The sequence below is a fragment of the Phyllostomus discolor genome, chromosome 11, assembly GCF_004126475.2.
Source record: "Phyllostomus discolor isolate MPI-MPIP mPhyDis1 chromosome 11, mPhyDis1.pri.v3, whole genome shotgun sequence".
Lineage (NCBI taxonomy): Eukaryota > Metazoa > Chordata > Mammalia > Chiroptera > Phyllostomidae > Phyllostomus > Phyllostomus discolor.
Window position 1 is genome coordinate 19,048,066 of NC_040913.2, and position 25,870 is coordinate 19,073,935.

Below are 25,870 nucleotides of genomic sequence, written 5' to 3' on the forward strand. Positions count from 1 at the left end.
AAGAAATTGCTTACTCTCCCGAGACACGATCCACCCCTACCTCCACAGCCATTGAGAAAGGTAAAATGAAATTAAAAAAAAAAGAAAGGTAAAACGGAGCACAGAATTTTAGTAGCTCTGAATTCTCACTTTCTTGATTCATTCTGGACATTGACAAGAATAACCTGCTGGGAGACCCCAATAAAAAGACCGCCTTTACAAACACTTTGCCTTTCCCTTCATTCATAATTGAGTTGAGCTTGTCAATAAAGCTTTCCAAAGGCCATTCGCCACAATACTCTTAGACAAGTATTTACATTCTTTCCTCCTCCCCTATCAAAAGCGAGACTATTTTTGCTACCTTACGGGGAAAAAAAATGAATAGGAGTAGAAGGCAATTGGAAGCAGAGCATAGCTTTTCTATGCCGGTGTGGTTTAAAAAGATTCCTGCTCCAACAGAAATACATCTCAGACAATGAGAACTTGTCTCCCTTCTTCTGCCCACTGTAGCTCTTGTGATGCGGTCTAAAGGAATTTCTAAAATGGAGTCCTAAAGTTCTTTTGCTCCTTGCTTCTCCTGCTGTGGCTATTATGTTGAGTATTCCATGGTGCTTTTCTTCTTCTTCTTTTTATCTTTTATTTTTTTGGTAACAAATGAAATGAGGAATTACTGGACTAGGGCCCAGTTTTCTCCCCCGCCAAACATCCATTGTTCTTAGTGAGTTTCTGTGCTTGCATTCACATTTATGAAATTGATCTTTTGTAATTGCCTGTTTAAAAAAAAAGGTAAAGTAAAATAAAACAGCTACACTAACAAGCACACCCCTTGTACTCGTCTTATCGGTCATCGTCACCATTTCTCACTGTGTGCCCTGTCACCAGATACGTGAATGGCTCTTTTCAGTTCTTGTAATATTTACTTTACCTCACAACTTATGCAAATAAAGATTAATTGTACCCAGACTATGTAGTGCAGATCATTTTTTTAATTAGCAGAGTTCACTGTGCTTAGAGAATATGGTGGTAAAATAGGATAGCAAAATGATTAATCCATCATAAAATGTGTACGTTCCTCACCCCCAGAATTTCAACTTAAAATGCTTTCATTCATTTGAACAACTTCGCCTTGCAGTAAAAGACAAGACAGCAACTAATGTGAGCTAAAGTCCCGTAATTGCCTTAGCATCAGTCGAAGGATGAAAATAACATGGCTTATTTTTAATTACATTCAACGTGTTTGTCCTATTAATCTGCAAATTAAACATGCAAACACAAATTGCACTGATGAACTATTACTTTCCAGCATATTAGAAAAAGAAATAAAATTACTTTGGATATGAAGTGCTATGTGATGAGCCCTTCTTGCAAACTCTTGCATGGTGGTTTCCCAGGTAACCAAAAGTCTGCAGATGTACAAACTAAAATGCAGATGTGTGCATTTCAAAGCACTAAACCCAGTTTTCATTCCTAATGAAGCCAATTGATTTCAGTGTTTTACACAGAATACCATGTCCCTCCAAAATGGAGTAAAAATCTGATCTGCTAAGCATGAACGCTGAATGCTATTTGAAGATTAACATTTATTTATTCAATCAAATTTGATTTTTAAACCCATACAATATATGATATCCACAGACTGGCACATAGCAAACCACTAGGTAACCTTGTTCTTTGGTGTCTCACCAGGGGCCCTGCTGAATCATCACCTTACAGGTTGTATGCCAACTCTGGAACAAACACAAATGTGTATTTCCTCTCCAAATGCCCCACTTCTGCCAGGAAACTAACAGATGCACCAACAAATGTTGCAAGTCTGCCTATTAAACCTGGAGCTCATTGAATTTCTATTGCATTTCCCCAGCACAAGTGCATTTGGAGCAAAGAAAGAAATTAAAATGAAGTCAGGTGTCATTCAAGAAAATTACAGTCCCACGGAGGATAGTTTTGAGTTGCAGCTTTGAGTTGCCATGCTGTGCCTTTCACAGCTGCCTACAGTTCTTGTCATTAATAATCAGTAAATAAGATCTGCAGGTGGGCCTAGAAGGCACCCGAGCCAAGAAGATGATAGTTAGGGCTTCTGTCTCTAAGATGGGTGGCCAGGCTCATTTGTGCAACCCAGCTTATGTTTCCACACAAAAGTGCAACCCTACTTAGCATAGCTTCAGGGAAGCTGCCACAATATAGGGAATGCTAATTACTGTAACCAACTGGCAACGATGCATCCAAAATTAAATGGCCTGTGACTGAGCAGATGAACAATTTTTATGGCCCAAAGATCAGGGAACAGGGATAGTTTGTTAAATTAACTGACAGCCTCTTTGGTCTAAGTAGGTGAGTTGAAGTCCCTGGAAAGCCACGTTTGCACGCGGCGATGCACCAGAGTCTCTCCTGCGTAAGTACCATTCCCCCTGCAGTTTTATGTGGGAGTATGGCTACATTTAACACATAAAACCCCAAAGGTTCCCCAGTTCAATTCATAAATGACCAGGAGAAGCTATTCCAAATCCCTGTGGGACTGATCTTCCACACACAAAGGTTTGATCTTTTCAAATGTACCTGGAACTAATTTAAACAGGTGCACAGAGAGGTTTTTCGTAAACCTACAGAACCCGGCATGAACAAAAGCTTTTAATTCTTGATTTCCAACCTTGATCACACTTAGAAACCAAGCTTTTTTGCTAACCTATCAGAAGCTGCTGTAATTATAAGTTCATTCCCAGCTGTTAATACATACCCAAGTCTTTCCATAAATAAATAAATAAATCACATCAAAATGAGAGCATAGCCTCAAAATTTTCCAAGGCCTTGGTTTTAGCAAACAATAGTTTTCCACACTATAATTTAAGCCAAGATTCCTCAGCTTCAGCACTAGCAACGTTTTGGACTGTACAATTATTTATTCCTGGGGAGGTGGAGGGCAGGGTGGAAGGCAAGACTGTCCCATGTAGTTTAAGGTGTTAATAAACATCCCAACCTCTGCCTACTAGATGTCAGTAGCAACCCTCTTTCCTATATTGTGACAATCAAAAATATTTTCAGGCACTGCCAAGTGAGCCCTGGAGAACCAAATCACCCCCTGGTTGAGAATCACTGGCCAACAGCTTAACAAACGTGAGTGCTGATGATACACCAGACTCTGTGTGAGGTGAGGGATGGCGAGTGGGTAAGAGTCAGGTGAAGAAATAACCTGTTCAGTATGCGAGGTGGCTGTGACGCAGAGGGGAGTGGATGTAACGAGGAAGCCAAGCACGTAAACAGAATGTGTCAACAGTGTATAATCAAGGCTGAAACAGGAGGGTGTACAGGGTGCTGTGGAAACACAGGGGAGAGGCCACTTAACTCCTGGAGGTCTGATGAGAGTTTCTGGGGGAACTGTGAGCCAGGCTTGAAGAATGAGTTAAAGTTGGCCAGGGAAAGAAAGAAAGAGCATTCCAGGGGTCCCTGCTTGAGGGGAAACACAGACACGTGAACGTGTGTGAACACAGAGGTGTGAGCGGTGTGAGATAATTACATCCAGTTCTAAGCAGTTCTAGTCACTGATACCAGTTTTAAAAGCACATTGAGGGTAGGGGGTTGGAAAGAAAAAAACATTGAGAGGTAGGAGCTGAGTATATCACGTTCTTGGATGTTATAAGAAAGTACTTTCTAATCACAAATTCAATAAACATTAATTTACTGTGAACCAGAAATTCAAAAGGTATATATGAGACTCCCTGCCATCTAGATGCTCACATCTGGTGAGATACGGGAAGTGTAGGTGTAACCCAGACATGTTCTAAACTACGAATGAGACTATAATTTTGCATGTTACTCCAGCCTCTGTAGAAGTTCACTAGCAAATATTAGAAATGCCAGATTTCTAAGACAGCCTTATAGGGGAATGTGGAGAAAGTGAAGACACACAGCCTACAAGAAACTTAACTTTGTTGGGAAGATAAAACTCATAAAAAGATCATGAATCATGCAACTTTAGAAAAATGCCAAAGAGGTACAGACTGTTCGAGTAGCAAAAGAGGCAGAAATCAGGGTAGACTTCCGTGGTCAGGAAAGAACTTGAGAAAGACACAGGATTTATTCTGACCTTAAAATATGGGTAGAATTAAAATAGTAGAAAGGGGGAAACATTTTAGAAAATGGGAGGAAATGGCAAGTATAATGACACCAACGTTGGCTTGTGCCTGGCTTTTCGAGGACGGCAAGGAGGCACACCTGGGCAAAGCAATGTTTCGGCAGGGAGAAGGAGTTGCAGGTGGACAGGAGCAAGATGCGGAAAACCTTCCACCTGGAGGAATGGGGTGCGGACAGGGATGAGGCTGGACAGTGCTTGGTGTTTATGTCTATCACTGAAAGATGGATAGAGTGTTGATAAGAGTTAGGGGGAAATACATGGACAAGGGCAAGGAGGTGGAATACTACATACAGCGCCCATCCAGTATGTTTGCAGATTCCTATTGGCTTTAGGTGGTCTCAAGTGGTGGGCGAAGGGGATGTTCTACTTGCCCACAGTTTTTGTATTTCATGGCACACATCATTGTGCTAACACACCAATTGCCATACAACTTACAGGAAGGTTTGTATTTTGTAAAAAAAAAAAAATTGTAAAACCATGCTTCAGTATGTATTACACATCTGCACCTAAATGTCAAACCTCTAGGAAACGGCTTCTGCCATTCTCCTCCACTCATTCTGGCTTCAGTAAAATGACATCCACTTTTCTCAGCCCCACAGAGTAGACAGTAAATAATGCCTCCCAACCACAGATGCCTCTGCTCCACGCCCCTTAGGGACTGTGTCGCCTGCAGCCAATAGACTTAGGTGCATTCCTGCCTAGAGCAGGTAATAATCCAGCTGAGTAGTTAGCATCCTGCAGTTTAACTCCTTCTCTCCCCGAGGCAGATATGGTCCCCCAATCTGGGTGTGAGGAAGAATCACGTGGAGTCCTGCTGCCTACAGGTTGTGACTCAGAAATATGGGATTGGAAACAAAGATCTGCTTTTACCCAGATGGTTCTGATGCAGGAACATGTTTTTAGAAAACATTTTCATTTTTTAAAGGCTATTTCTGATATGTTTCTGGAATTTAAGGCCAATTGTTCTTAGGTTTGACTTTTTATCTTCTCTAAATAAACAAATAAATTGATGAGACAAAAGGCAACCTCATTGCCTCTAAAGTGCTTGGGTGATAACGCAAATTAATCAGGGTAGTCAATAGTTTTAAGTCGCTTGAAATGTCCTTTGAGGAAATCTGCTATCAAAAATCATGAGGCCCAGAATCAAATATTCCATTTCTACATTAGTCAGATTTTTCAAGAGATATAAGGGACTCCAAATTATGCTTCTCTGTTTTCATTGAATAGAAAATCCTCAAAATCCTTTGAAGTGGGTTGAGTGCCAGGGTGGTCTCAAATTCTGATCATAGTTTCTATAAAGTTCTTGAAATTTAGCTGAGGGTAGACCAAAAAATCGGCCTCACTCCTGGACTTGAAAGCAAAAACTTTATCGAAATTAAAAACTTTTGCTCTTAAAAAATACTCTTAAGAAAACAAAAAGAGAAGCCACAAATGGGGGAAAACTATTTGCAAAGCTGAAGTCTGACCGCAGGCATACCTAGAATATATCAAGAACTCTCACAACTAAAAAAGAACACAATCACCTAATTTTAAAAATGGGGAAAAATATTTGAGCAGACACTTCACCGAACAAGTTATATAAAGGCAAGAAGCACACTAAAGTGTCCTTTGGGGAAATGCAAATTAACGCCACAATAGCTACCGCTACACACCCATTAGTGTGACTAAACTTATAGAAGCCTAGCCATAACAACTATTGGAGAGAACATGGAGCAACTGCAGTTCCCATACACTGCTGCTGGCACTGTACATTGATAAACACTGTGGACAGCATGTTGGCAATTTCTTAAACATACAAACAAGCTGGAGTCTGTCAATGGCAGGAGGGTTGCTGTGTAGATAGTAATGGCATGTAAGACCTAAGAAATGCAAAATGGCAGCCTCCTTCTTTCTTTTTGAAGCATGAAGGAGAATCTACTGGTATTTTTCCTTCCTGGGCAAGTGAAATACAGAGAGGCCTGCCTTCCAGTGTGAGTCTCAGGATTGGCCTGCAAGGCTCGAAGTCCCAGTGCTTACCCTTGCAGATTTCATGTCACTTCTCCTGGTACCGAGCACGCCTGTCACTGGCAGCAGCATGCCAGCGGAGGCTGTCAGTTGCAGCTGTTCCCCAGCTGTTTACAGCAGAGCTACATTGCTTCAGGCTGAGCTTCTGTGCATTGTCCAGCCATCTGGTCGGATTTCTTCCTCCTATCCTCTATAAATCTAATGATTGTTTACATTTTGATGCTATTGGGAACATCATAAAGTCTGATAGTCTCCTTAAGATTTGAATTAGCTCTGTGGCCCCCAGAGTGGTGTTAGGCATCCATCCCTCTTGGTGTAAACTGGCCTTAGGTTTAGGTCATGCAGCCCAGGAGGCATACATGACCCTTAACTCTGGGTTCTGGGTGGATTCCAGAGCTTACCGAATTGAGCCCTTGCATTCACTCTGGGGGCATGCCTGTTTTATTCACTTTGCTCTTCAAAAGGCGCATGTCTTTTTGTTTCTAAAATGACCAGAGCCCTGATGAGAGCGAATGCTATAATCTCATTGATCCTCATCTTCATCTATCGAAACCTCTCCTTAGCAAATCCAACCATTCTTCTAAACCCATACCAAGGAAATTCCAGGATAGCTTTCAATATTCTAGCATATCGAGATTTATCTTTCATAGTCCTGGCCGCATGCAGCATATATAATATTCTGCCTTTTTATTCCACAATCCAATCCATCTTACACGCTGTTGATGGGTCAGGTTTTCTGAAACATAACTCTGATCACACACTCCTTTGGTCAGAAATTTCCATTGGCTCCCAAGGGCTTACAAAACAAAGTCCGCAGCCCTGGGGGCTCTATCACTGGCCTCAGCCCATCCAACTCGCCTTTCTACTGCTGCCCTCACCCAGCTTCTGCTCCAGCTGAAGTGAACTGTGGGCCATGGCTTCATGCATTCCTGTTTCCATGACTTAACGTATGTGTCACCTCCACCTAGAATGTCCTTGCCCCTACTCCATATGTCTATAAAAGACAGGCCCAAATGGTGTTTTTCTAGGAGGTCTCTTTTATACCATTTTAAAAAAAACTTACATCATCTGATTTCCATTGCCACTCTTAATACTCTTGCCATTTTATTTCTTTTTAGGAGTTATTTGTGTATAAATAGTATCCTCCCTCTCTCCCCTGATGAACTACTAGTGTTTTAAGAATAGACAAAAGTCCATATTCCATTTATCTTTGTTCATAATGTCTTGAATATACTAAGAGATTAACAAACAATTCTTTCCAAGACAAGCTCCCTCTTCTCCTCCAAACAGAGACAGCTGGGGTGGAATTTGTGAGAATTTGAGTCTTTGTCCCAATGTTTGCTAGTTCTGTGTCCTAGGGCAGCCATTTAACCTCAGTTTTCTCAAATGTAAAAGTAAAATGATGTCATCTTCCCTGTCTTCTCACTGGGTCATAATGATGAGCTAATCAGATAATGTGTTGATAGAGCTTTGAAAAACTGCAAAATTCTACACAAGGCGTACGTTCCCCAGAGTTGGCATCTGGCATATGTGTTTGGAGTGCATATATTTTTATAACTGTATTGAAACCTTTAGGCACGTAGAACCATTACAAAATTAGAGTAACCAGTAATTTCACATCTGGTACCTGTAAGGCCAGAGAAGCTTGGGAACTTGCCCTGAAATAGAGTCAGAGACACAACTATAAGGAAGCCTAACTCTCGGTCTTTGCCATTCCCATTGAGCCATGCACAGTAGACACCCAGAAAAACTTCTGGAACCAAATAGATTCTGTGACATTCTGACTTATGGTCCAAAAGGCACAATAGGCTGAGGTTTCCCTTGGAAATTATGTGACTGAGAAAATCATATCGAAACAGTCGTCAGTAGCACACATTCTAGGTCCTACCTTGTGCAAGGTCTCAACACCTCTCTGAACCTCCAACAGAATGGAAACTCTCAGGGGGTGGGGACTTTGTGTCTTATTCATTGCTGTGCAACCAAATGCAGATCAGTGCCTGGCACCTATTATACGTTCAGTGTGTGTTAAATGAATGAGTGAACTCCAGCTTTCTCAAAAGTAAAATAGTAACAACCTCATAAGGTTGTACTACTGTGAATTAAGTGGACAGAAGCCCTAGAGCTCTGAACGGTGACTGGAATCCAGTAAGTGGAATCCAGTACCCTGGCCATTGTTACTATCCTGAGAACAAATTTCCCATCATTCCTTTCAATTGGAGATGGGCGAAAGGAGAAGGCTCGAAAACAATGGTTTCTCTAATCTAAACACCCAGCCTTAGTGACAAGGGATTGCAAATCTAGTAAGAATTAAAAAGCATATTCTGTCAAATGCTGACTTCCCAGATATGCCTCTACCAAACCAAGCATCATCACTGAAGATCAGAACTCGGAACAACTAGAGACAAACTGAGCTAAGGAACAAAAACGCTAATCTGGGGACTAAAGAGGGCTCGCTGATGCCATGCACTAACACGACGTGTCAATTGTTTTTCATGAATCCAAGGAACACCCTTTTTCCTACCAAATACCTCAGAAATTAAATGTCGAAGCAACTATATAAATTGGGCAGAAGTAGGGCATGTAGGTTATATTCTTTTTGTATTAAAGGGATATTTTATTAAATGCCACATTTATACACACAGCTGATGACCAAAGGAGCATATTAACTTACTTTTTCACAAATATTCACACATAGAAAATGAAAACATAGTCAATTAACTGCTTAGTCCAAATGACAGCAACAATGCATCATACAAAGGGATAACCGATATTCAAATAATGTAATAAAATCTAATTAACAATAATATTGAATTTGACTTAATTTAATATACCCTTGAGGATTCCAGAGGCATTTCAAGATCCTTTTAAGTCCTAGGATCATCATTAAGTTTTTCAATTATAAATGTGTAATATTGGTAGCAGTTATCCAAGCTTCCTAATTATTTGAATTCCGTATAATAGATATTTGTTATGTAAGTATATAAAAGCAGGTATATGAATGGAGGGTATAAAAACACATATAGCATAAACATAGTATGAATACAGAATTTATACATTTCCTTAGGGCCTTGTTTTTTCTTTTCTAGAACACTGTTCCATGTTTCCATAAAAAGAAGAGCATATTCTAAATAAAACATTTTCAACAGTTTAAAAAAGGGCTTTAGGCAGTGCTTTAAAGTTTTCCATTTAGCTTACATTTTGGCTCCTAAAAACTTGTGCTTTTGTACTTTTAAAAGTTTATTTTAAAACAACAATGTTTTATCCCTTGCAGATCCATCTGAATAATGGTTAAAATGACAAAACAATGACAGAACTACTCAAACATCACTGAATTCAAAATTCATTTTTTACAGCATCTTGTTATCATTCAATGAGACTGCATCTTCTGGTGATAATATACGAACATGCTACACCTGAACTTTCCTATTTCATTACTGTTTAGATATAGATTTTAAATCAAGAGACAAGAGTCCTTCATGGAAAGGTTTGCAAATGAAAGTATACCAAGATATACATATTGTTTTGCAAAAAGAACAAAAAAAAAACCCACCTCTTTTTAATTCTGAGCTTTTTCCACAACTTAGTTATGCATGACAAATATAAACTTTACATTTAGACAGTGTCTGTTCTTCCAGGAAGAAAGTTTCTATGTTAAAACCACAAAACTGAATCTTGAGTGGACTTATAAAATTCAGTAATTGCCTCTATATTTCACCACCATCAGCCCCTTGTTGCCCAAGCTAGGAATTCTGGAGTTTTCCTGACTGCCATTCGCCTATCACAGAGCCAAACCCTTACACCCATCTCAATAACAACAGCAGGCTGTCACTCACCCAGCCAGTTCCTACAGCTCTGAGGCACCTTACCGTCCCCTTTGGCTGCTGGGTATTCTAACTACTCTTTCCTGGTGATGGAAAAACTTAGCTGATCCTTACCCTGAAAGAGACTTTCTCCTTAGGGTTGGACATACAGCACTGGGTAGACCTCACAGCTCGCCCAAAATAAGCAACCCATAAGCGGTGGCTGTTACGGCTATATTATCTTACTATATTTGATCGAGTTTAAATGGATCTCTAGCCCCAGAGCGAGTCAAGCCCCTTAAGGACAGACGCCATGTCTTGCTCAGCATAACATCCTCCAGGCATCATACACATTTTTTGAAACATAGTGTATTCTTGACAACTGACTGTTGAATGAGCAGCCACTGAAACATGAGCGAGAAAATCCATTTATGGCATTTAATAGCTCGGCAGTTTGGCTCCCTCTCTGAACTTCAATGTTCTAACCATAAAACTGGAAGAACGGCAGGCTATCAGAGCGGTTATAAGACACACGTAGCACCCACTCCGGAGATGTCTGCTGGGCTGAACCGCCATTCTCGTCGATCACCTTTTAAGGCTCTGCTAGAGTCACGTGCCTGAGGAGGAAATCACGGTAGTAGTCAGACCCGTTCCTTTTGCTTCCCCTCAGTTTTTGCAAAGCCAGAGCAATAAGGCAGAGATTATTTTTTTGAAAACGTAAAAAGTTTAACTATATGCATTATACAGAGGTAAGAAGAGGAGGGAAAGAGAGCAGAGAAAGGAGTCATCAAAGCCTCTTTGGTTGGTAACATACCTTCTTGCTTAGGGTGGGTGGGGAGGGGAGGACTAGGGGATTCATTCCACCCAAGTCTTACCTTTACCACATGACTTAAATTTTGTCTTTTAACATTATCTCAGAAAAAAATGTAAATACTTCATCTTAGACACACTGATGATATTAAAAGGAGACATCCATCATTCAGTCTAAATATCTATATTAGGAGACTAGTTCTCAAACTTCTTACTATAAACCTTAGTAAAATATCTATTTTACATTACAGCCCAGCACAAAAAAAATATTTATCGCTACCACAGTAATGTATTATATATTTGTGTTCAATTGAAAGTTTCTTAGAATGTTGGTTGCAGCCATGACAGATGGAGGTAAAGGGGAGGGGATGGAAAAAATGGAGAAAATCAGTATAAATTCCTGAGGCCCTGTGGGCTGGAAGGGAGTGAATATGAATCCTACACGCAGAGATTTTCAGCCAGTTTACCCTGGCTGGAAGGAGAGAAGGTGAAGGAGTTTTTCACATGTTGGTGGCCCAGCTTTTCACCACTAATTGGTTTTATGATGCATTAGTGGGACGCACAGATTGAAAACAAAAACAAAACAACGATTGTATTAGATAACTGATAACTGTGCCTATAGTGGCAGGAGTTAATGTTCTGTGAGGCATACTATAATTATTTTTGGCAACATGAAACTATATTTTATTATATTTTTGTGTCAGAGAAATTAATATGTTAAATGTAAATTTTCAAAATACACAATATTTGTGATACTATACTGGCATTATTTTCATTTTTAACATACTGAAAAATATGAAAAATAAATAAAAACAAAGTGTCCCAGCCGTTTGACCTCTGAGAGGTTCTTCTCATACCCAATGACTTTAAACAAGGAAACTAAGTCACCCCCTGAAAGTTGAACTTGCACATCTGACACATCCACTGGAAGAAGACAGACACTCCCTGAGGCCCACAGGAGTACAGTTGACTGCAGCTAATTGGCAATAATGGCACATTTGCAGAACAAAATGAGGAAAGTGGGGAGCCACTAAGGCGCAGGGACCCATCGGCAGTATACATGGGTGCACGCCTGCACACCCCTCTCATTTTCTTTAAAGATCGACATCCTGCTGCAGAGTGGAACGTGCAGGAGGTTTGTCAGGAAGTGCCCTTGTGACCAAGGCCCACAGAAGAGAAGGCAAGGAAGCAGGACTGGGTGAAGGAAGAGTCGAGCTGGGATGCAGGCCCAGCAACACCCCAGCAGATTCCACAGGGAGCTCTGGAGCTAAATGGCCCCGGAGAGTTGCTCTTCATTGACCAGGCCTTTACATCCCTACTTCCATCGTTGACCAGATGTGGGCCAGCCTAGGGAGGGTATAACCGCAGTTGAGACAGTTCTCTCTCTTTAGCTGAGGCAGAGTCTGAAGGCATGGGGGTTGAAGGACGTCCCAACCACTAGGACACCGAGAGCCCTTTGAAAGAGAGAACAGGGTGGGTTATCTCTGGGTAGCCCTGGCTTATCTTCAGACCCAGACAGCTCACAGAGTCTCGCATAAAATGAGCACTTAGAGGGCAGGCTATTCCATCAGTGAGGAAGGGCTAGGATTTGTGGCTATTAAAATAAAAAATCAAAAAAAGAGACTCCAAAATCTCAGTGGCTTATAACAGCAAAGACTTATTTCTAGCTGATGTTTCAAATCCGTTGCACAAGGTCTGAAGCTCCGCTCCACTCGTCTTCCCTGCAGGACCCGGGCTTAGGGAGCAGCTCCGCGGAAAGGCTTCCAGCACCCGTAGCGAAGGAGAAGGAGGCGTGAGAAAGCAAGCACACGTGGGCTCTCCCAGCTTCAGTGTGGAAAAGAGCTGCGTTCCTGCTGCTCACATTTCATTGACCAAAGAAAGTCACCTGATCGAGCCCAACTTCGATGCAACTCTAAATAGAATCCTTCTCCAGGAAGTGGAAGAGACACTGATTTGGTGAACGGTACTATGTGGTGGACTCCGGTCAGCAGAGTCCACCTGTTGTGGCTGAAAGAGAAAACAAATGCACAGGAGACAGCAATCCTGCGGAGAAAAGGGGGCGCACGGCTACTCTCTCAAGGGGAGAGAGAGCCTATGAATGCCTCGGCCACTCCCTCCAGAGGAGAGCACCTCGATCTTGCCTAGATGGGCTTTTATTATTTTTCTCGGGTTTTACATCAGAGAGAGATTTATTATCTATTACATAGAATATTGTTGTCTACATTTTGGGTACAATCAAGGAAATGAAAGTAACATGCAGAGGGAAATGCCGACGAGATGATTAGCCCTGTCCTTGGAAGAATTCACACAGGCTTTGGAAATTACCTCTAAGACAGACAATACACATTTGTTGTTTTAGACCAGGGTGATGGAGTTTTAGCAAGAGCAAGCCATAACAGTCAGTATGCATTTTCTAGGTCTGATTTCCGTGGGAAAACTCAGTTTGAAGGTCTGGCTCCTGCCCACCACCTCACTTCTGTAGGTTTTCCATGCAGAGCTGAGTCACATTTGCCAGAACGAAACAAACCGGTCCCCTACTGTACTAGGATTTACCACAGCTAATCACCAGTTAAGTTCATGAAGTACAGAAGTGAGGGGTATTATCACGAAGTCTGTAACTGCAGTGAGGGCAGACTGGAGATTTGTGTGAGGGCTGCAGGAGAGTGCTCACGAGAGCTGTGGCTGAACGCCCTGAGCTCCTGACACAAGAGACAAGAGGGCCAGGCAGGGCAGGCCTTCTGTGGGCTCAGGGGGCAGAGAACTGGACATTGCTGTAAACATTGTTCATGGCAAGAGCTGCAGGTTGAATTGTGTCCCCGGCCCCCAAATCCATATTGAAGTCCTAACCCCCGTATTACCTCAGAATGTGAACTTTTACAGAAAGGAGGTCAACATGTACGTAATTAAAGAAGTTAAGATGAGGTAGGGCAGACCCCTGATCCAGTATGAGAGTCATCCTTATAAACAGCAGAAATAAGGACACAGACATGCATGCAGGGGGAATGCTCGCCATGTGAAGATGAAGGCAAAGGTCAGAGTGATGGTTTTATAAGCCAGGAAACGCCAAATGTTGCCAGCAAACTACTAGAAGCAGGGGGAGTAACGTGGAACAGATTCTTCCTTACAGGCCTCAGAAGGAACTAGCCCTGTCGACACCTTGATTTCAGACTTCCAGCTGCTATAAATGTGAGCCAAGAAATCATTGTTTAAGCCACCCAGCTTTGGTAATTGGTTATGGCAGCTGTCGCAAACGAATACAGCTCTTACTGAATTCAGTTTCAGTGAGCAGTAACACTTGTCCACTGCAAGAAACAAATTCAATTACTCTGTTAATTTACGGTGAATTGGAGTGCCTATTTGCTCACGCCCTTGCCCCTCTGGACAGTATCTTCCCAAGTCACATGGCTGTAGCAAAGCTGCCTTGCCTTCCCTGTGAAGCTGGAGAATGAGAGGACTCTGGGTAAAATGTTCCCAGATAACCATGATTATTTGACCATTAAATTACCGCAACTTCAGAACTGGTTTGTGGATGTAACAGTTCAAAAGTGCTCACGTAACATCCTGCCTTGTTTGAATGGCAAGCAGACCCTACTCCTTAGAAGGAGTCCACTGGTGGTGTGGAGGCCCCTTCAAGTTTGGGGAATAGAAGGCCAGTACGCTAAGAGAGGGGAATGCAGATAGTAGAAGTGGTTGGTGGAGGTAAAGGTGAGGGAAAGCTGCTTTTATGCTATGATCCTCACAGCTGTTTATGAGGAGTTATCACCCACTACCTGTTCTGTGATGTGGGTGCACCTTTTCCTCCAGGTTGAATTTAAATACTGTACAGCCATTAGAAGGGGCCATTCTCTGGGCATACCCTACAGGCCTCTTGCCCATGGCCTTGCTATTTTGGATAGATCTTTCTATTTCTTGCAAAGAAACATAAATTTGTATGATGGTTTGAAAACATCATTCTCACATAAAAATACACACACACATACACTTGTTCTTTAGAATCCTAAAATTAGATGCTCAAAGAGGTTATCATACATTCTAAAATGGTGATACGGAAATCCCGATAGAAGAAGATAGAGACCCAGAGCTAAAGAAGGAGTAGACTGCCAATCAGTCAGCCATAGTTTGCTGAGATTCACTGTGTGCTCAGCACTGTGCTGCCCATGAAACGGGCCTGCAGTCTCATTAGGGAGATGTTTTTCAAAAAGGTAGAGTTCGGTAGAGGCATCTGTGCCTTTGGGCATGGCTGAGGTGGGTGCTCCTCCTTCTCTATTCTGCAGGAATGAACTCACTGTATAACTGGTGACTTCTTCATACATTTGCCTTCCTGCATCTAAACAGGAAACTTTACCAGGACAGGGCTGAATCTTTCAACTTTTTAGCTTTAGCATTGGTTGTAGTGCTTGACCCACAGTAGATGTTAAATAAGAATTTAAAGAGTAAATGTATGAGGTAAAAAAATTGGTTGATCTAGATCATAAATGATAATGAATTTGAAAGGCAAGGGGATTTCGAAGAGGCTGGAGCAGACAGGGAAGGCGTCATGAAAGAGATGAAACTCGAGACTTGGTTGTAATGAATGGTATTATGGGGAACAGAAAGAAAAGTCATAGATCAGCGTTGAGGGTGGTGACGTGGGGAAATGAAGCCATATCTTAAGTAACACTTGTAATAAATGACTTGGCTGCTAAGACAATGACTGGGGGAGTTGAGTGTGTGCAGGAGGTACTGATGCCTTACTGAGAAGAGGTAAAGCAACTAGTGGGACTCCAGCCAGCTGCTGAGGATGCCATTGCCAAGTGCAGAATGATTTTGTGGAAAGGGTGTCTGTCCTCAGAGAGAATACAAATATTTATAGGGCTTCAGTAAATAGCATGAAAACAGGGTCCCGACTTTGAGTTCCAGGGGAGGATCTCACCTTGGAAGTCACACTCACACCTGAACTAAGGGCAGGAAGAAAAGTAACGTGTTCTGTCAGGCAAATTAAAGACAGAAACAGTCAGGGCCTCAGAGGTGGGTCCCCTGTTCTGCTACTTTGGCAAATCCCACAACCGGCTAGTGTTCCTGTGAGGATATTCCCAGAGGTGGTATTTCCTTCGTTTATTCTCTAGCACTCAACAACCATTTGTGAAGCACCACTTAGCCTTAGCTGGAACTAAAACGTCTTTTTAAAATTACCTAATTTAAAACATTCACTCAATTTGCAACGTTTAAAAATATTTAAAATGATAACTTGTTGTGTCCCAATCCCGGGGGCTAACCAACGGTAAGAGCATCGGAAGGTAAACGACTGTAAACATGAGCATGTCAGGGTGGGCTGGAAGAGCTGTCATTGATACAGTGGCTCAGTGATAGTACAGTGACTGGCACATCACTGGTAGTCAATCAGACATTTGTTGAAAGGCCCTAACTGGTGTGGCTCAGTGGGCTGGGCATTGTCCTGCAGACTGAAATGTCGCCAACCCAGGCGTTTGCTGGTTGGGGCACATGCCTAGGTTTCAGGCTAAGTGCCTGGTTGGGGGCATGCCAGAGGTAAGGGATCAACGTTTCCCATCGATGTTTGTCTGCCTTTCCTTCTCCCTCCCATCCCCCCTCTCTTAACATTAATAAATACAATCTTTAAAAATATATTTGTTGAAAGAATAAATGCAGGCAGGGACCTTGTCTTACAGCTATATACTCAGACCAGTGCCTTCCTGAGCACATTTAAAAAATTATATTTTGGTGGAATAACTTATAACTAGTTACATGTGTTTATTTCTTCTGCAATCCTTACTTTGTGATTACACACAAACCTGATGTGTGGATTCAGGACTAAAACATCAACTGCTCCTTAAGGGACCAGGATTTGGTTCCAAGACAGCGTAGCTTACTTTTTCTACCAGAATGTAAGCTCCACGGGACAGAACTTTGATTTAGTTGTTCCTTAATGTCTTCAATAAAAACACATTAAATAAATGAATGCTCATTTCCAACAGCCTATTAAAAAAAAGTGCAAGGAAAAGCCAAGTTCCTCTGCTGTAATAACAAACGTATCTTCAGACCTTTTTAGCTCATTTCCAGCCGGTGAGAAAATGGTACCATGTGAAGAAGACATCCATGCAATTGGGCCAGCACCTCTGATTAATTTTTAATCCAACTTTTATGAGTTTTCTCAGTGTTAACCACAATCCAAGTGGGGGTGTATAAATTTAAAACAAAACAAAATGAAAAGATTGTCTTTCAGGAATGAAAAATAAATGTAATCTGAAATCAATATTTATGAAGTTGTGATTAATTGACTGATGACCAAATGATTACAAAATGTCTGTCTAAACAACTACTCAAATTTATTAGCTTTGATCAAAAAAAATTAAAAAACAATCTGAACTGGGTCAATGAAAGAATAATGCATTCCTAATCAATTTTTAATAGCACTTAAGATTTTATATTTTTTTAAACTTGCTTTTAAATAATTTATCATAAAAATGATTCTGATTTAAACAAGGGGTAAAAGGTGTTCCATAGCCATGTGATGGTTTTCTTAGAAAAGAAATTCAATTATGACTGACTTTTTATTACTGAGTTACTTTATTAATAATAATACATCTTGCACTTAACACAAAGGCATTGGGCCAACAATCTCAGAGTGTCCAAGACAGACCTAGGATTTAGCTCCAATACTACCGTTATCTGGTGGTTTACCTTATCTGTGCCTCAACTTCCTCCTCTGTGCTAGGAAAGACCTTCATGAAAAACCCCAGGATCCTCTCTCGTTCTAGAAGTCTGTGATTCTAAGGATTTAGGAGTTTTCGCTCGTCCTCCACGTGGTGTCTGATAGAACTCCTCGGGTCACAGGACTTGCCCTAGGCTGCTAAGGCTTTGAGAAAGTGACCAAGCAGAAAGTCAATGAGACATAATCTTTGTTTTCCTGTTCGAGTAATGGCAACATTATTTAACAATTTTGGTCAAATAATGACTATTTATAACATTATTTGTAAAAAAAAAAAAAGAAAAAGAAGAGGGGGATCCTCTCCACAGAGCAGAGGGAAGACACAGTTCCTGGCCTTCAACCATCTGCATTATTAAAGGTGAAGCCTGGGAATTGGCCTGGAATCAATCTGGACCTGGACAGAGTCCTAATCAGCTGGTGTTGCTAACACTATTATTTAGATGTGTGTGTATGTGTGTGTACTCATCCACAAAGCATTAGTAAGCAACAGATGTATGATACTATTTGTGCTTATGCATACAGTAATATATGAATTAAAGTGTTTGTAAGGATATGTGCCTAGAATATTAATAGTGATTACCACACAGGCTAGAGAGGAGAGGCTCAAGTGTAGAGGAATTTCTCCTTATTATTTTACACATGATTGGGTAGCTTAATTTTCATAAGGTGAGCCTTATTATTTTTATACTTTGCAAAAAGAAATAGTCTTCCGTTCTGATGTGAAAAACGAGGAAGGGCAATATTTAAAAGAGCCTGGACCTATTAAAGAAAAGCAGTTAAAGAAAATTTGTTTTGTTTTCTTTGTAGCTAAAGAAAATTTGGTTTGTGAAACAGTCATTTAATACAGGATACTAGATACATCAGATACAATCCCTGACCTCAAGAAACAGAAAGTTTGTTGTGGGGCAAACACATAAACAACCCGCTATAATGCAGTGTCATCAGCACAGAAATAGGCATATGGACAGAGTGTTCAACAGTACTGAGAAGCTGTAACAATGATAGTAAATGTGGAAAGAGATGTTGGAAACACTCTAGAATTGTCACATTCTACCTAAAATGTAGGTTGTGTTTTTTAAAGTTTATCTTTGTGATTGAGTGTTAACACCAATCACCAGGATGGATGATTAACAAGAACTGAACCAGTCCCAGCAGCAATGAAAAAGTCTTTTTAAAAAAAAATTGTCTTCAACACATCTTCCTGCTGCACTGTTTCCAGGGATGGATGCCAGAGGCAGAACATTCTCAGCCCTACACCCCACTCAGAGAAGGGGAGGCCCTGAAATACCACCTTAGGTATCAGAAAGGTGAGAACAGGGAATGGGCAGGGTGAGAATGCAGAACACAACGATAGGGGGAAAGGAACACAGTAAGAGGAGGAAACTTGAATGACCTTGGGCAATGATCTGGAGCTTTCTCACTCTGAAGCCTGAGGTCTGAAGCCTGAGGTGTGAAAGATTCGTTAGTAAGCATGGGCCTTCTAGTCCCCATATGAATGTGACTTCAAACAGCCAGGAGATAGCCAAGCCAAATGACTTTTATGCAGGAACTTTGAAAAAGTGACTATTACACAGACAATCAATATGACTATTTTGTCCAGTTCTCTAATTCCAAGCACGTGATAGGCTCCAATGCTTAGAAAGTGAAGTTCCTGAGCTGGCTGGAAGAATTCTCTCTGTCACCCATGAGCTTGTTTTGAACTGGACTTGGGCTTCTTCAGGTGAACTGCTGGCTGCTCCTATATCATTACTGTCTGTTCCTTTTATAGACGCGATAACAGGCATACACCGACATCATTTAATACACACTCACACACACATTTTACCAATGAGTAAGCTAAGAGGCAGAGGTTAAATAAATCCTCTGAAGCCAGGAGAGCCAAGAAATTGTTCCCTCAAGGATTTTCACCCTCACACTCCAGATGCAGAACCTCTGTCTTTTAACCACGAAGCTGCTGCTGGTGATTTCTACTGCATCTTTTCCCGGAAGATTAGTAAATGTAATTCCATTGGTTTTGTTTCTGAGTTTCCTTCCTTATTGATTCTAATTGCATAAATTGATCACATTGGCTCTTCCTCACTTCAAGTTGCAGTTCAGTTTCAAATGTGTAACATTCAAGATTCGTTTAGGAACTTGCAGTTTTTTCCCTTTTGTCGGAAGGAAATGGAAACATAACCTCCCAGCATTCTTTTTCGGAAGGAGTTCAACAGCACAGTGGTACACTTCGTCTCCAACCGCGCACCTGAAAGGAAGTCTTTGAAACGCTTCAAACTCCAGTGCTTCGCGTCGGGGGAGTGTGGGTGGTTCACACTCTTCGCGGCTCTGTCACCTGTGGATGTAAATAAGAGTCTGTGTCTCAGACCCTTAAACCTCCTTTTGGGTAGAAACCCCACAAGGGCCAGCAGTGAAAGTGCGCCTTCAAGGAAAGCTGTGATTAAATATATCCGCAACGTTCCAGAAACAGATACAGAGACACTCACAGTTTGTTGTTTCTACGTGCATTACATCATTTACGAGGACAAAGAGAGCCGAGAGTGGCAGAAAGTTGTTTTGAAAAATTAAAACGGAGAGCTCGTCTTTTCTGTTTTGCCTGCACCGCCAGTTTGCTAACTTGAATAGGGTTTTATCCTATTCTCCCCGACCCCACCCTCCGGGAAAGATAAGGGGATTTAAAATTGCCTTTACTTATTTCTTCTACTCTCACCACTGTTACTTTTTCATTTAAACTTTCAAGATCCTCGATCCCTGTAGTCAACTGCCTTCCCTTCCATTCTCACAAATCTTGAAGCTTCAAGCTTCCGAACGGGGGAGAGTTTTTTATTTTGTTTTGTTGTTTTTTTAAGCGAAAGGAATGAAGGAAGGGAAAAGCCTAGGCGACCGCGCGTCTCCAAAGCGCGTTTTCGTTTCCCGTCCCGGCGGGCCGTGGCCCTGCCGGGCCGCCGTAGCCGGCCTCGCGCCGTCCCAGTCGCTGCGAGGCTCTGCGGTCGGCGGGACTTCCGTGTTGGCGGGATTCTGAACGCTGCCATGGCTCACACCGTGCAGAACGTTACATTGTCGCTCACTCTGCCCATCACGTGCCACATTTGCTTGGGGAAGGTAATGGGTGATTCCGGGCACAGCTGCTGAATGGGATCGGGTGTGCAGTCGCTCGCCGGAGTCCGGGGCGGTCTCCGTGTGTAGCGGCGAGACGGGTGCAGACGCCAACCCGTGTTCTCCCGCGTTGGGAGGCTGCGTCCCGGGGGACCGAGGGAACGCACGGTGATTAATGGGTTCATCCGTGCGCCTTTCGAAGGGGATGACGGCGGCCTGGGGTCTGAAGGAAGGGGGGCGAGGCGGCCCTGCCACTCCGGCGGCCTCACCCGGCCGAGGCCGGCGTGGACCGCGGCTTGGTCATTAAAGGATCGTAGCAACGTTGTACGCCCCTGTGCAGCCCCGTATCGCGCGTGGTGAAGTCAATGAAAGCACATTTCCTGGAGACCCCGCTTGGGATTCCTTCGTCCCCTGCACAGCTAGAGTGTTCCTGTTCGCGGCCCTGCAGTGCTTTTCCATTTCCAAGATCATTCTCCTTTGCCTTGAGTTCCCTTTGCTCTAGGTTCAGCATTAGGAAAGCAAAAAGCACGTGCTGCCGAATGGTGTTTAGAATGAGAGGTACGGCCTCTAATTCCAAGAACAGATCTGTCACGAGATAGAATCCCCTCTCTATGGATGCAAGAGGTGCCTAAAGTATGAAACGAGGTGGAGAAAGTAGTTCTGCCGTCAATCTTAGCCAAAAGGCCGAGAAGCGATAGAAAAAGCAGCTCTGAATTCAATCTGTAGTCTTAAATATTCTGATACTTTCGTCTCCACTTTCTTTTCCGTTTGTGGCTCTCATTCGCTTTTTAAAAGAGCATTTCTTCACGGTGTGGATCTAGAAGAGAGAAGATACTGTGAACAATTAGTTCCCCCCTCCCCCGAACTGTTGTCATGTTTGTGGGGTGTGTATTCACCCCCAGGTTCAGGCTGAATCTACAGCCACGGGTTTAGATTTGAGAAATATAAACTTCATAGAGCAAGTATTTGAGTGCCAGCCAATATGATCAACTGCGTTAGGTGTTTGGGGTTGTTTGGGAATTTACTGAATTCAGGAAATAGTAGGAAGTTAGACTTGGGAGCAACTAATAACTCTTGATGCCAATCAATGAGATGCCAACAAAGTAGCAAATGTGCTGTGAAGACATACAGGGGATGGCTTGATCTCGTCTGACTGGAGAGATGGATGCTGCCTTGGAGGGTGGTACTTGAACTGGCGTTGCCACCCCTGTCTAGTACTTGGCTGGGAGGAGGAGGAGGAGGAGGTGATGTTTCTGTTTGATACCGTCAACATTTGGCCCTTAACATGAAATCCCCACAACTATGTGTTAAATTCTGAGTGAATTTCCTCCAACAGTAGCCTTAAAGGCTGATAAAAAAGATCCTTGGGAAATAATTTTTACTTGGTCTTAATTGTGTAGTTCTGTCTACTTTCCATCAGTTAATAGGCTGTCTTTTGCAATTGTGTTGAAAATGTGTTCTCTCTGGTTGATATTCCATACCTATGTTTTTGTGTGTGTGTTTAACAAAACTTAGGCCTAATGGAGTATAGTGATTTGGAGATTACAGGATGCTTTCATATGTGTTTAATTACTTCATTTACGCAGCTCACCAAGGTTGTGCCATAAAGTGGGCAGGTTTCCCCATTTTTTAAATCAGAAAACCAAGGCTTAGAGTCTCTGGTGTTTGAACCTCTGTTGCTGCCACTTGTCTTGAGTACATTCTTAAAAACTCACTTTAGCTCAACCAGGACAGCAGACACTTTTGGTATCTCTTTTATTTCCCTGTATTAATTAAGCTTTCTTATAAAATTAAATCTGATAATAAAAGATTAACAATTTGTAAATAGGCTTTTTTTCCTGTCGACTATGGAAGCGGAAAAGCATGGTAGTTTTAGGTCTGAGTTCTGTGTTCAGACTGCATGAGTTCCAATCTAGGCCCTTCTACTTACTAGTTATATAACCTTATATAGGACAAATTATTCAATCTCTTTCAGAGCAGTTATCTATGACATGGGAGTGATAATAGTATCAACACCCATCCTTGTGGTTATCAGAGGATTAAATACAGCAATTCGTGTGCTGTGCTTAGCACAAAATCTGGCACATAGAAATATTCAGTGAATGTTATACTCTCCACCGTGGGCACGGAGGCAGGCCATCAAACTGAGGAAACCAGCCTTTTCTAGCGACTCTTCGTCCTGGGTGCTTTGTGAGGCCAGTTGCACTCACTAGATGAAGATTTGCATTCCCAGCAGAGTGGGACCTGATCTGGAAACTGCCACAGGTCCCAGGGGCTTTCAGGGGGTTTCAACTGGGTCCATATGACTTTTGCCTTTTGCATAGCTGAGGCACGTCTCATCTGCTTTTGCTCCTCCCTGCCCCACACACACCTCCGTTTGTGGGGTTCTGGAGATGGCATGGCCCGCAGCAGCAGTACGTTCCCTGTGCCGCTTCATCTTCCCTGTGCCACTTCACCTTCCCTGACACAGCGCGTCCGCTGCCTCTGAGACCTGCCTTCAGGTGCCTCTTGCCTCGTCCTTCTCATGCTGCCCTTACCATTTGTCCCAGAATTTCGCCATCGGCAATCATGTCTTTTAATTGTTCCACAGAATGAAGGGGCCATTATTTCTGGAGTGTTGCTGGGGGGAAAAGGTGCATAGTACTTTAAAGGAGATGGGGGGGGGGTGGAAGGCCTTAAATATGAAGAAATAATGCAGATGCTGATTGGGGGTGAGGAGGTGGGGAAGAATGGGAGGAAAGTAGTGAGGATCCTGTAAGTATGCAGATGGTTAATACTTTGTCTTTTGAATACAAATGTAGTATTCAAAATAGGAATGTTTAGAAAATTTGCATTTCCTATCTCTATGTCTGCCTGAGTTTTAAAGGTAGATTCTCTGTGCCCCAAATGTTTAGTAGCCTTGCCAATCTGTGTGGCCTGAAGAACTTAAGTACCCATCCTGTGGGATCATTCGTGTATAACATTTTTCTTGCCTATTTCTCCTTAATTTTTTCTCATGTTGAGAAAAACATATGAGACCATTTGTGTTCTCATAGTGGGGCCAGCAGAAATATCCGAATGATCTAGCCCAAAGTATCTGTGCAGTGACATTTTTGTACTGCCACTAGAATGCTACAGACCAGTTTAATCTCACATAACCCCACATATTTATCTCTTCAGTTAGGAGTCAAACTGTGAAACCAGTTTGTTGTTGCATGTAATACTTCTGTTGGCCGTCTCTGTGTTTTGCCATGAGTGACAGCTAAATGTGACCCACAGTCAGTTTATTAAAATGGGAAAAGTTACAGAGTTATAGGGTTAATTATTCTGCACCTAGGGCTGCCCCCCACACAAACCCATTCCAACGGGAGAGCCCACTTTCATATCTTGCTTTTATTTTCTTTTCCCCCTCCTCACTAGCCTCGGGGGCATTACCCTAGGGTATCACTTCAACATGCTTACTCCACAGGAGTTTGGAATTGTACATGTCGCTTACCCTTGCCATTGTCATCTTGCATTTTTACTTCATAAGAGTACAGTTTTATTGGCAGAGATCTCATTTGAGATTAAATTAGACATAAAATCTAATAGGCAAATTATGACCTTATGTATCTTGGGAAGATCTTATCAAAGACCTTTATGTGTTTGTTTTGGTGTTGGACATAGCAGGACCTGGATTGAGGAAGTTGGGTGGACAGGAATTGAGATAGATTCTTTGTATTTTGCTCCTGTAGATTACAGTCAAATAAGTAACCTGTACTATAATTTGGTTTAGTACTTCTTTCTCCTGTGTAGGTTTCTGTACTCCTAAATTTATCACCTGATAAGCATTTGATCCAAAGAAATGAATTAGTCAACTGTTTCAAAAGTCCAACACAATGACAGTGACAGTACCAGATACTGAACACTGAAAATGATTCTCCTGTAGGTGACATTGCCAGTGGCTCTCAGTAGACCGAGTCAAGTAGTCTGCCTGCTTGTTCTTGTGCATCATTTTGACAGATTAAATGGAAAAATTAAACTTCCGTTTTCTCACAGTTTCACAGTGGCCATTGACTTTTTGCTCCTTGAAATGCATTTAGGAGCATTATCTCAGGCTTTCATTTTAATATATCAAAATTGACTTTTAGAGTGTGTGAGGCATTGTGTCAGGTGGTATAGACGAATACAGAGATGAACAGGACACTGTAGCTGCCCCCAAGGATCCTGAAATCTAATCCCGAAGGCTGGGTGTAAACAGTGTCCTCAGTACAGCACAACACGGGAAGTACTGAACATCAAATTGGTGCGTAAAGAGTGCCCCTATGGGGATCAGACAAAGACCCAGGCACTTTTGTAAAGGATTAGTGAAGGCCTTGCAGAGGAGATAGCATTTTATTTTCATCTTCTAAGGTGGAAGGGGTTTTATTTTGGTTGGGGAAGCTGGAGACCAGCAGGACAAATCAAGGTAAGAAATGAGAGCACAGTAACCTGGGGAGAGGCGCAGAAGGGGACCAGATGCTGATGAACAGGAAGCCTCCGCTGTTGGTATCCTTTTCGGTGAGCATCAGGTTGACCTAGGTGGTTGAATTGCAGGTTATGGCAAGTATTGAAATAGCGGATCATGGAAATAACTGTTTAAGAACCAGATTATGTTGCTCTTGGATGCTATATTTAAAACTGAAGGGGGACTCCAGAGTCACAGATTTACCTTCAGTCATAGTCGGTAGGCTTAAGTGATGAATGCATGTGGGAAGCTGTCATTCCCGGAACTCGAATGCATGACCTCTGTGACTCCAGGTAACAAGCAATTCAACCTTTGTGCCGTAGGAGATCTGCAAGAGATGAAGATGGGATGGAGATGGTTTGTGAGCCATTGTGTTCCGGGGGAGGGGGGAGTCTCAGACTTGGAAAAAGAATTCTTGACCAGCAGATACAGAAATACTAGGAAAATTGCCACAGTACAAGACTCTTATCTGATTAACCTTTTCCCAAACCCCTTACTACCCTTTCCTTCTCCCTATAGAAAAGGTTGGGGGCAGGGGGGAGGTTAGGGGGTGGAGGGATTGAGCCAAAAGGAAAAAGGACTCTCATGGACATGGACAACAGTGTGGTGATTGCTGGGGGCAAGGCGGGGAGTGTAAGGGGACTAAATAGTAGTAGAAAAAATACAATAAAGATTAAATTAAAAAATTAAATAGAAATTTAAAAAAGAAAAGATTGAGATGAAAAAGATTGAGAAGAAAATGAAATTTAAAAAAGAAAAGAAAAGAAGGAAGCATCAGATGAGATGTTAAGATGGTTTTTGAGGGTACCTAACCCACCGTCTTAGATGGATGGCATCTGAATGAAGCACCCACAGAGATTCAACCCTTGTCTCTACTTACTGGTTCT

The 25,870-nt window shown here is 42.2% G+C and overlaps 1 protein-coding gene across 2 annotated transcripts in view; it reads left to right on the forward strand.

Moving 5' to 3' along the window:
* Positions 1-20,379: 20,379 nt before the first annotated feature.
* The window catches only part of OBI1 (ORC ubiquitin ligase 1), a 37,965-nt gene continuing 32,474 nt past the window's right edge, over positions 20,380-25,870 (forward strand). Inside the window, exon 1 of one of the 2 annotated variants that reach the window (XM_028526467.2) lies at positions 20,380-20,524. In XM_028526467.2, coding sequence (XP_028382268.1) covers positions 20,453-20,524 — 72 coding nt within the window. In that variant the 5' untranslated portion in view covers positions 20,380-20,452. Of the gene's footprint in view, positions 20,525-20,551; positions 20,687-25,870 lie in introns of those variants that run through there. The other variant, XM_036011250.1, reaches the window with a different exon arrangement.